The following is a 12,406-nucleotide window of genomic DNA, read 5'->3' on the forward strand; positions in this document are numbered from 1 at the left end:
ACCAAGACCTTGGGTGGATGCCTGCTGCTACCAGAAGCGTGGGCAGGTCAAAGGTGATGGCATTTAAAGCCAGGAGTTGTGAATGGAGGGAAACACTATTGGACAGAAGCCAATGTCGCACACGGACAAAAAACAAAGGAGGCTCACTTTCTGCTGAGATGCCTGGCACCTAAATGTTTTTGATAAATTTTGCTGAGGGCAACACTGATGCACCCAAAGCAGGTACTCAGCATATAATGTAATGTAAACAATATTTATTAAAAGCTCATTTCTGCTTCATTTTGCAAGTCTTTCATGTAAGAACGATTTTGGATGAGGAGAGGCTGCCGGACAGCATTTATATTTTCTCTCGTTTACTAATAAATAAAACAACGGAATGATCAGGTACATTTTTATTAACAATAGTGTCACTATACTGAAGTAAGCCTCCAAACACATGTATGTAGGCATACTTCCAGCAGGAAGGAGAGGTAGATGTTGACAGGCAGAGATGAAAGAGTTTGACCAGGCAGGGTGTCAGCAAGGAAGCACAGTTTTTAATGACAATAGGAGGCACTCCATCAGACTCATAAACCTTCTGAGGGTTGAGGCCAGAGAGGCCATAGAAAACATCATTTTTAAGAATCTTAATAACAGGCATAAAGAAGGCAGAGGGGGAATGGGTTGGAGGAATATGCCCAGAATCGTCCAAAGTTGAGTTCTAAGCGAAAGTTTGAGAGGAGAGTTCAGCCTTAGCGATAGATGTGACGGCAGTGCTGCCATCAGGATTAAGGAGAGGAGGGAAAGATGAAGAAATGAAATTGGAGATGTTTCTGGCTAGGTGCCAGAAGTCTCTGGAAGAATTAGAGAAAGAGAAACTACTATATCATCTGCATATAACGGTATGCACATCTTGTCACTTCGAACTCTGTCTCCTGAATTCATTCCTCTTGCTCTGACAGTTATTTTTTCTGTGTACAAATCTCAATGGCTGTGACTCCTCGTATAGTGGCTTGAGAGCTAACACCAGAACCTACAAAGACTCTGTAAGCATTATTTCTAGGTTCTACTGTGCTACAGGAACAGATAACTTCATTCTCCTCCATGGCTTACTTAACTCCAAGAATCGTAGCTGCAATGTTACCATAGTAATGGGTCCACCCCTCAAATGCAAGGTTCATTTATGTACAGACACCAGTGTTGTCAAGCCACTTTTGCTAAACTTCAAACATCTATACCAATCTAAATACCTTCCTGGAACAAACTGAAAGTTGCCAGGAAAGGCCAAGATAGGCAATAAAGTATACAGTGTACCAGAAGTCAAACCACACCCCAAACCAAAATTAGCCTATTACTACCACAAAAATGGTCAAGGTGAGTGCTTTTATGGTTACACAAGGTCTGATATCCTCTCTTTGTTCTCTGAGCTTGATATATATGCAGGTGTTTTGGGCTTCCTGTTAGATTGGCAGCACTCACTAAGCCATGGAGGAGTGAAGTCGTCTGTACCTTTTGAACATTTGAAAGTGGGGACAACAGCACAACAAAGAGGAGGAAGGAAAAGTGCCCAACATGAAGTATTTAGACTGATGCTTCCAGCTGTTTGATATCCTGGGGTTTCTCCAGTGAGTGACACCTTTAACATTCTTAATTTTCAGCTAAAAATGTACAAAAAATGCAAATGACTAGTCTTCTTATATTTGAAAGGATTAAATATGAATATATGTTAAAATATTGTATTTATTAAAGTCCTAGTAGTCAGTACACAAAATATGTAGCTACCATAGCATCAATCTAGTACAATTCATCTCTCAAACTACAATGCTGCCATATAAAACTCACACACAGTATTAGGAGCTGGAGATGCTTTCCTGCTGAGCTATTTCTTCACGAATCAACTCTGCCAAATTTTCTAGCCCCTGAAACAAGAGAAAAATAAATTAATGAGTAAAGTAGCAAATTAAACTGTATTCATGCTATTATAATGAAACCTCTCCACTACCCCATATATTGTTTTAATCATCATCATGCTGGACCCCACAAAGGCATGATGGAGGATGCAAACAGATGTCACCTCCTGGCCAGTCTTGGGGTCAAGAGGTGTCATGAGCCCCACTCACTGTTCTGTCCTTTCTGCTGCTGTTGCTTCTGTGTGCTTCCTGTGGCTGCTCTGCTTTTTGAGGCTGGTCTGCTTAATGGTCAACATTTTTGCTACCATTAAGTGTCAAATCTAGTTGCTGTGTTGAACACCTCCACTACCTACACTCACAACACCAGTGCACACTTTACTTACATCAAGGTTACCCCATTTATTAATATTATTTACTAAGGTACCTAAGAGTTTGTTACTAGGCAAGTACTTCTTCAGGCTTGTAAATAATTTTCCATGTGTTTGAATGGAAAAACCCTTCACACCTGTGCCTCAATTTCCTCTGGAGAAGACAACCATTCTGCCCACCTCCGTTTGATTCTGAGCTCAGAAAAAGCCTTCCAACCTTAAAACTTGTTCAGTTTGTTACTGATGGGTGATCCCTCAGTATTTTTGTTTCAAGGAAGAGCAAACTAAACACTGAAGATGCTGTGTTGAAACAAGCTAGGACCAAAACAAAGTCTTGCAATTAGAAGGTATGATTCAGGGCCTGTCACAAAAGCTCACAAGTTTATTCAAAGAAACTCATTGGCAGCCTCATTGCCTCACCTTCTTCTGCATGCTTCAAATGCTCCTCTTCCCCCTCTCCCTCCTTGCTCTCTCTCCCTTCACCCCTACTTCCTTCCCTTTCAAGTCACCTCAAACCTTGTACTCAGTAGGTGTTATTCTCATGACCCAACACACATCCTTGGGAACTGCTACTCATAAAACTCTACACCTACTTCAGCTTTAATGACTGCTATTCACAAGAGTCGACATACATCTCATCCTCAGTGGGTGCTACTCCTAAGACTCAAAACATACCTTGTCCATTTTCTCTGGTGTCACAAGAGAGAAGGCTGCCCTCATGTACTGGCATGGCTTGGCGTTGTCACACATGAAGGCATTGCCGGGCACCACAATCACATTCTTGGCGAGGGCGCGCTTCATGATCATGTCCAATGTGTCCAAGACTTTTGGTACCTTGAGGGGAAAGAAGTAGAAATAAAATCCAAATTTCTCAGTGATAATATTTGAATCGTGTTATTCTCTTAAATTCAAAGAAAATAATAAAACCTTATGAGCAGCTACAGTCACTAGCCTTGTTTAGACACCCAGCACACTTACCTTCAGCCAAAGAAACATGCCTCCTGTTGGAACAGCCCATTCACACAAATCTGTAGGTATAAATGAAGGAAGTAACTCAATTAGAATCTTTTACTAAGTTTAGACACACTTATTCACATGGCAGTGATATAAAATTATTTGATGAAAAGATAATGAATACAACACTAACCAGACAGATGTTTCTCAGCAGCTGCTACCATTGCATTTCTTTGCTGGAAGTAAAAGTCCTGAACTGCCTTGGTGTGCTTGAAGAATCCTTCCTCGCCCCACAGCTCAAGCAATTCACTTATCAACACCTGGAGAGGAAAAAATAAAAATTGTAACTCTGAAATAAAAGGTTCCCTCTATTAATGCAATAAGATGACCAGGGGGGTGTATGTGAGTGAGATAGAGGGAGGGAATGTTAGAGGATGACCTCCAGTGAAATGGAGAGATGGTGTGCAGGAGTATGTCAGGGAGAGGGGTGAAAGATCCTTGAGAAACTTTGAGCAGGCAAGGAGGGAGAGTCTGGAGAGAGAGAGAGATGGAAACTTCTGCCGTGGCCATCCCGTGGTGGGAGCTCCTAGGAGCAGGTGTCAAAGAAGACGTAGTGGTTCCTATAAATGATTAAATAATTCTTGTTTTGCTTTTGATGTTTGCTTCATAAATGCGAAGTTTGCGTGGGAACTAGTTTGTTGAGTGCGGCGGAAGAATACGTCATCACCAAGCATCGCACCGAGCTGGCACAGTGTTTACATTCCGCTTGTATGTGGAGAGAGGAAAGCTAAAAAGGCCAAGGTGGGGGTGGAGAGTGACGGTGATGACGATGTGGCTGCCATTACGTGTTGAGCCAGGGCGAGTTGGCAGGGTACCAGCATGGCCGCCATGGCCAGATGGAACCGCGCATCAGTCAGTTTTTTCATACTTATTTATTCAATAAAAGTATTCTTGTTTCAGTATTAAGTTCTTTCTATTACCAAACGAATTTATAAGAAATATTTCAAGTAAGTTGCTCAGAAAATATAAGTGGTTGGCAGGATAGAAAAAAATACATGGTTACATGCCTTGACAAAAATCAGTATTCACGGTTATATGTATCGACTGGTATTTCAGGAACCTAAACCCCGTCAATAATGAGGGAGTACTGTACTGCAATATAAAAAATCTGATTCAGTGACTCACACTGATGGAGGGCAAACTGTGCATGAATCTCATCAAGAGGCCCATGAAGCTTATTTCCACTCACCTGGGACATGGCAGGGGCATGGAGGATAGACACCTGAGCATGAAGAACAATCCTCTGCACAAGAGCCTTGGGTCCTGTGACATAGCCTACCCGAAGTCCAGAGCTCAGGACTTTTGAGAAGGAGTCAAATCTGAGCACCCGCCCGTCCACGTCCATGCTCAGGAAGCTTGGTGGAAAGTCCTGCAATGAAGACACTGTTGGTCTGTGGCGCCATCACACTACTTACTTGTAACCGAGCTAAACCTTATGAGAGCAACAGTTAGTGGGCTTTTTTTTTTTTTACATCTTTTTTTGCCCTCGAGTTGCTCTCTGCTGTAAAAAAACAAAACCTGCTGTTCCAGTATTGCCGTGTACAGTAAGCCGTTATTGGTGCTGTGTGCCAAACTCTGCATTCATATAAACAAGAGTACAATTATTACCTGTGCCTTTAATGAAGCAGGGTATTTTTGAAGATATTTTTCAGGAACAAAGTGTGCATTCAAAGATGTAAAAATGGTTCACACTTGTTATACATTGTAACTTATTTTTTCTGGACCATCAGTTGCATTATATTTTATAGAACAAAATTATTTCCAAACAGAAGTGATCTTATAATATGGCAAGCCTTCTTTACCTTCATGTCCCCAAACTGCACAAAGTAGTAAGGGTCGTCCTCCAAAATGATGAGATTGTAGTCAGATGCAATTTTGTAGATCTCCCGGCGCCTCGCCTCTGGCAGTGACACACCGGAGGGGTTGCAGGCATTCGGGTTCACATATAACACCTGTTGGATGAGAAGACATATGTGAAAAATGACAAAATATAAGGCAATGCATCTGATATAATAGGAAAAGGGGTTTTAGAACACTGATGAGCATTGACACTGCAGATAAATAAGGGATGTCATGAAATTCTGAGAGTAAACATTTTTTGGGTAAGTTTGTCCTCATACCTTAACTTCCAGCAAACATTATGAATTCCTGTGTTGATGCTGCATAAATGTTGAGAATATTGAGTTTGAATCAAGAAAACAAGACCTGAGCATTCACAAACATATTCAATTACTATGAGCCAGATATATATGTGTCTTTATGTGCAAAAAGAACATCGTGTAGGATTGCTTTCATTCTTTTCTGTTGCTGGTAAATAAGTGCATGAAAACTTGCTTCACCTTTGGGACATCCTCCTCTGCTTCTCTGACTTTCCCCGCCTCCCACTGTGAAAGAGCCGTCTTCAAGGCTTCTGGGATCATTCCTTCTTGGTCTCCAGCCACAGGTACATACTTGGGCTTGTATGGATTCAGCTGTGGAATTAGATGAGTTGTTAATGACAGAAATCCTGACAACTCAGCCATGACAACTTGAAGAATAGCTTATAAGAACTTGACACAATACATATGTGAAACAAAGTCACATGCATATAATTTTAAAATGACCTGGAAAAGTTGTAGATATAAGGTAAAGAATATGGTTAAAAATATAATGAAAAAAGTTGTCTCAGAAATGCAATAAAGACACATTTATCACTATACAATTGACACCTGATTACCCTGACTAGGGTGAACACAACCTGAAGGGGGTCATTCAGAGCAGCTACATGTCTGTCTACAGCTGTGAGATCCTGTTTCCTTCGGGAATGCCCCTTAACCCTTTCCTGCTTCAATGACTATGAAATCATGGGATTTTTTGGTGTAGATGTCAGGACAACGACTTAAGTCGTGTTCCTAAAAAGTTTTCTCAAACATCGGAAATAAAATACATTGTAAGGCATCAAATGTTGGATGATGGATCGAGTGTGTAGCTTGATACTTGTTGCAACTTTTCCACATGGTGGCAGAGTGAAAGTAGAGGACAGCTTGTGGGACAACAGAGAATTTAGTGTAGCATTTGTTTCCAACAATGAAAAATATTCCATCTCTGTTATTATTGTTCAAAACAAAAAAATATATATGAGGCAGGAAATTTAATCATTTACATGATAGATAAAAAGAATTAGTAATGTGAATATTTTTTGGGGGGGCAGATTTTGTTTTGTTGTTTTGAGTAATGTGTAAAAATTCTGCATGTAAGATAAACTGAACCTGCATTTTTGGCATTATACTTTGTAATGTTTAATTTTGGCAATTTGAAAAAAACAGCATGATTACTAAGCTTTAAAATGACACCTAAATGGGGTTTCCATGATGATAAGTAACTTTGCTATGAGCATTAGAATTAAAACATCTCTATGTAAGTGTTTGAAATTCCCACCAGTGTGGTCGCAAAAAAAGTGCGGTTTTCAAGACAGCCTTGATGGGAAAGGGTTAAGAGGATTACCATGGCATAATATTCTTCAGTTCCTTCTAATGACACACTCCCTTTTAATAGCATTCACACACCCTGTCATGTCTCTCTCCTCTAACTACAGTGGAGGCTCTATTTAATATGACTATTAAAAAAATTATATTTGTCATGAGACCATAAACTGAGACAAGTTTTCCACAATTATCTTCTATTTAACACACATCAAATTAGTGGTGTAATAAAAAAATAGTCCATGCGGAAGTGAGGCAAAGCATTCCAATAAAATATTGAAACAAACGTTGAAAGTGTAAGGTAAACAACAGCACAGCATGTGGTGACACCAACAGGAGTGCAGCAGATGAGACTCAAGTCCATCTCAGCCCCTGACTGGGTCCATGCAAGATGAACACAGCTACTAATTAGCTATATCAGCTTCTTGCACAGAGTCCCTTATAGCCCTTCAATGGCATGGGGCAGGAGCAGTGCAGCCACATGCTGGTTGTGATGAACTAAATATGACCATACATCCCTCAGCTGAGTGCCAGATAGCACTACATAACCAGATTGATGATCTAATATCAAATATTTAGTCTGTGATGAGTATGTTTTATGGAAATTTAAGTTTAAAATATATTTTGCAGAAATTATATGTTTAAATGATATGGATGAATACTCTTGGACTTCCACCATTTTCCGTGTGAAACCACTCCAATTTGAATCTCCTTTCGGGACATCAGAGCAAACTAGCTTTAGCTTGCCAAGTCCAACTTGAAACCAATACAGGTTATTGTGTACATGATGTCATATCTTTACAGGCTGTTTTTTAATCTTTTTTTTTTTTTTCTTTTTTATGCTTTGATCTTTAAATCTTTAGATGTAGGATGTTGATAGTTTTGAACAATCTGGTGTTGTGTGAGTGAGAGGGAGTGCCAGAACAGGGAGAGATGGAGACACTTCTGCCGTGGGCAGCCCTTCGAGGGAAGTTCCCGTGAGGGAGCAGGGTGTCGGAGATATAGACAGTACAGATGGATGATTTCATAACTTTCCAGGCCAAATCAATCAAGAGGTCAAAGCCTGAACCAAACTGCACCTCATGATACAGCTTCTTGGTCTCCGAGAATCACCGATTCTTCATTACCATGTTTCTGTATGTCAATAAATGTATTTAGTCACAAGCATTTCTCTTCAGTCCCAACTGCCCCACATCATTAAAGCCAATTGAAATAACACCTCCCCTTGGCATGAGCTTTTGTGCTGAATGCTGATTCTATTGTATTTCTCAATCCTGTTGATGCTCATTACTATTAGTCTCAAAACCACCACTGTACATATCATTGCCTGTTGAGACTCATTCCATGCCCATGTTTCAAAGCAATGAGTCAAAGTTTGTAAAATCATATTAATGTATTACTAATTCTTTTTACATAGTACATTATTACCTTTTATGATTCTCTCAACTGACCCGATGGCCCTCCTTTCACTTCCCTCTCCCTACTTTCTTATATAATGAAAACTGCTTCCAAATATTTGAAGCCTTCCACCTCACTCATCTTCCCCTACAAGCTTACCTCACACATAGTTACTTTACATCATTTTCTCCTGAACTTTTCTTCACTTTTAGAAAACTAGAATTCCTCTCCATAAATAAGAAAGAGGGAAAATGTGATGTGCAAAAATATATTAGCCCTACTGCAAATGCTCTGTAAAAAATGAAAATCAGTGTGTCCTTACTATGGAGAGTGTGCCGGTGTAGCAGGGCTCCTGGGTGACAACATAGTCTCCAGGAGACACCATCATTTCCAGGGCCTTGCACAGCCCATCCTGGCTGCCAGCTGTGACAATGAGGTCTGAGTCAGCCCAGCATGGGGGTGAGTGGAGCCGTTCAGTGAGGGACTTGAGTTGCTTGACCAATGGTGGGTAACTGTGGACACATGTGGGTCAGTATTTTTCTCATCAAAAGAGCTGATTTCTGAGACTTCAGGTCTCCAAAAATGTTAGGAATAATACTAGTTGACCTAAGAGTAAAAGAATTAGAAAATTATTTATACACAGTACAAAAGTCTGTGTATCTCAGTCTTCACCTGATGCAGAGTTAGCCCCAGCCTTGTAAGGGCATGTCAGCAGCACCACCATCCCTTCCTGGAGGCTCCAAACACCTACCCTGGGGTTGGGCCATATTGGAGGCAGTCTGTCATCAGCTTGGGGTGAATAGTGAGGGCATGGCCATCCTTCAGTGTAATGGATGCTGCTTGGAATGGGAACAACTTTGCGTTGGGAAGACCTCCGGCCATGAACACCAGGTCAGGGGAGGCTTGCGTGAGCAGGTTGGCTGCAATACCCACCAGATAATAAATAACTGAACATGTCGCTGTTGGCTTAGACACAGGAGACAACTACTCAATAGTCCTACTATGAATTCAAACCTGTTCAGAAAACCAAGGCTTAACTTTGACTGATATTAAAGAAGTGACAACTGGGACAACCTTCCCTTTGTACAAATTGTTGTAATTAAGAAGTAATTTTTTTACAGTTATCAGTTACTAACTGATGATGAAATTTTCTATAAAATCAACTTTGCATAGTAACTCCAGCTTAGTTTCCCTATCTTTTAACCTAGACAACCTGATGGCATGTCAAATGTATTTCAGGGAGGAAGATGGAGAGGGAAAGCTCTGATAATATCTTGCAATAATTTTATATGAAAACTTGTGGAATGGAAAAGAAGGGATGGCAGAACTTTAAAAAGAAGAGATTAGATGCTGTGTATAGGGATCTGTGTGAACAATTAGCTCTTTGAGTCCTATATATATGGCCCTGTTAATTACAAGAACATATATAACAATTGACGAATGAGATGCTACAACGAACAATGATTACATAACACAGGAGCACATTAAAAAAAACTTACTCATTTCTCGAATGACTGATGGCTGGCGGTTTTGAGACAGCTGCGTCAAAAACCTGGAGTAGTTCATCCTGTAACGAAAGTGTACAGGGTAGGTTGTATAATCTAATAAAAGATGTTTTAAAATGATAGGATATTTTAAAGTGATAGGGGAGAGAAAGAGTGTCGGAGGGGCATGATAGGGAAGACGAAGAGTGTTGAAGGGGCGTGATAGGGGAGAGGAGGAGTGTCTGAGGGGTGTGATAGGGGAGAGGAAGAGTGTCGGAGGGGCGTGATAGGGAAGACGAAGAGTGTTGAAGGGGCATGATAGGGGAGAGAAGGAGTGTCGGAGGGGTGTGATAGGGGAGAGGAAGAGTGTCGGAGGGGCGTGATAGGGGAGAGGAAGAATGTCGGAGGGGTGTGATAGGGGAGAGTGTTGGAGGCTGCCCTGCTCCCACCCACTATCACCGTCCCGTGTAGCAGACCACCCCCACCACCGCCTTGTCCTGTCTCACGCTGCGTATTTCTGCCACCCCACACTGAATGCCGATAAATTCAATCTAACCTAACCTGCCAAATGGGAAGGGGGGGGCTTTGCCCTCAAACCCCTTAATGTGTGGGGGGTGGGGGTGGGGTGGGGGAGGGGGTGCCCTCTTCGACCTCCCTTCTAATTTCCGTAAGTCATTTATTACTGCACTGCATTCAGGGACCCCTATAAATCCATATTTTGAGTGACTTTGCAAGAGGTGGTTACCGTCTCTTCAATATTATCCAAACATTTGCTTCTGTACGCAGCAGGGGGGAAGACCATAGATATCTTGTAGGCTTTATGGAGCCGTTATGTGTGCTACAAGGTTGCTGAACTTTTAAAATGCACACCAACAGCTATTCCTGATGCCACATAAAAGATTTGAGATGTGAGTTTCGGTCCGAGTACTACTTGGTTTGCTCGTTTCTTGGATTTGAGTGAGTACTACTCGCTTTACTCGGTTCTTGCATTCAATTACTTGGCCGTTTTAATCCCCAAAAATTATGGGGGATGTAATCAATCGATCGATAATGGACTAATAGAGCAAGAATAACGAACTTGGTAAGTCACATTATAGATCATAAGCCTGGGAAATGAAGCTTATAATTGCAGTTAAAAAGAAAAATCTGCACAACACTGGTGGGATGTAATATGTTTGTGTATTGATTAGCTGCGTCATATATCGACAGATGTCATATAATCTGTATACCTTGAGCCTTCTGTTTTATTTTGAGCATGAATGATTGAAGTAATGTACCATATGTAGCTCTTTGAAAATAAGAAATATTAAAATTGTTTGAATTTCACATGGAATGTTAGACATTATCTTATTGGTCATTAATCCTTAGACAAATATGCAGGAACCCCAGGGCTCTGTGAGCTTTGGCACTGATGCTGCTCACGTGTGTGTTCCATCGCATGTTTGCCGAGATGTGTACGCCCAGGTATTTGTGTGAAGAGACAGTGTTTAGGTTTGTGTCATGAAGTTTGTAAAAGAAGGGAATATATAGGTTTGTTAGTGCGGGTGAAACGGATGTGATGGCATTGTCTGGTCTAAACGTCATCTGCCACTTGGCTTCCCAGTCTTCATGTGCAGCTAAATCGGCATAACTTGAAAAGAGGCATAACTCGAAAAGTAGACATTTGCGACGGAAATGAGGTACAAAATCATGCAATTCACTACATCCATCACCAGAAAAAACACATGATCCTCGTGAGAATATCGCTGGTTGGGTGAAACTGTAAAAATTACCCTAGACCAATATCTGGCACGTGACACACTTTACATGAATATCTGGCAGGTGACACTCATTACATAATCAGTCATTGGAGGCTAAAGGCGGGGGGCGCGTCACCTCGCCCACCCTATGGCGCCATCCTACCTTCCCAACACTATGGTTCAGAGTATAAAAATAACACGCCCATGCACCCCCACCTGGCAACACGCCCCGCGCCCGCCACAACGCACAGCACTCGCCACTAACTTGTATTAACACCCCAGGGAGCGGCACCGTGCCCTCAGTGTCGCCTTGGTCAGGGGTTCCTTACGTGGTGAGGCGTGGGCGTGGCAGGGTAGCTGAGGGCGGCGCCGGGTGGGTGCCCGGGTGGGAACAGCTGATCTCGGGTCTGGGTCTGGGTCTCGGGCTTCTTCTTCTTCTTCTTCTTTTGAACTGTTCCGCTTTGTATCGCTTCTTAAGCCCCGTTCACAGTTTTCACACTGTGCCGACTCTGGGCCACGAGTCCACGACTACCCACGACTCTAGGCCCTAGGGTACACGAGGTCTTGAGTGTTGATGTGAAAGGGTCGGGCATGTCTTGAAAGAGGTCTTGAAACTTGCCGAATGCTGCGCCGACGTCGTGACGGGAGTCTGGAGTCGTGAGGGTCAAAAAGGCGGCTTTACACCAGTCAATTCGGCAATACAGCCGCGACGTGCTGCCGGCAGCATTTTTTTTTGGTCTGGGTCTGGGTCTGGGAGCCCTTCTCGCGGCAAGTTCTCTGCAGCTGAGCGCGTCCGTCTTGTATTGCCGACTGGCGGCCGAGTACAACATGTCGGCGCCAATAACACAAGAAATGACAGATGCAGATAACAAGATTTGGAGCCGGGAGGCCGAGGTGGTATTGCTAGAGGAAGTGAGGCAGCATCGACACTTGTGGGACCCACAAGATAAGCTCTACTAGAGGCAGAGTCTGCGCAAAACAACTTTTGAGAGAGTGGCAGCAACATTGCGGGAAATGTTTATCTCTTTGCGAGATATCGAAGGAGGTAATTAA

At 42.2% G+C, this 12,406-nt stretch overlaps 1 protein-coding gene across 3 annotated transcripts; it reads right to left on the reverse strand.

The window, feature by feature from the left end:
• Positions 1-377: 377 nt before the first annotated feature.
• Positions 378-11,843, reverse strand: LOC127007255 (kynurenine/alpha-aminoadipate aminotransferase, mitochondrial-like). 3 transcript variants are annotated; one of them, XM_050877989.1, is made up of 11 exons: positions 11,683-11,843; positions 9,630-9,697; positions 8,882-9,050; positions 8,453-8,642; positions 5,611-5,742; positions 5,074-5,223; positions 4,461-4,640; positions 3,405-3,531; positions 3,236-3,285; positions 2,933-3,091; positions 378-1,898 (listed from the first exon to the last, which is right to left on the reverse strand). In XM_050877989.1, exons 2-11 carry the CDS (start codon positions 9,694-9,696, stop codon positions 1,830-1,832), a joined length of 1,293 nt encoding a protein of 430 aa, XP_050733946.1. In that variant the 5' UTR covers position 9,697; positions 11,683-11,843; the 3' UTR covers positions 378-1,829. The 3 variants fall into 3 exon arrangements, with proteins under 3 accessions (XP_050733946.1, XP_050733947.1, XP_050733948.1); XM_050877990.1 differs by having other exon boundaries at positions 11,619-11,778; XM_050877991.1 differs by lacking the exon at positions 11,683-11,843 and adding an exon at positions 11,517-11,641.
• Positions 11,844-12,406: the final 563 nt, after the last annotated feature.

The sequence above is a fragment of the Eriocheir sinensis genome, chromosome 35 (assembly GCF_024679095.1).
Source record: "Eriocheir sinensis breed Jianghai 21 chromosome 35, ASM2467909v1, whole genome shotgun sequence".
In the NCBI taxonomy this organism is placed as follows: Eukaryota; Metazoa; Arthropoda; class Malacostraca; order Decapoda; family Varunidae; genus Eriocheir; species Eriocheir sinensis.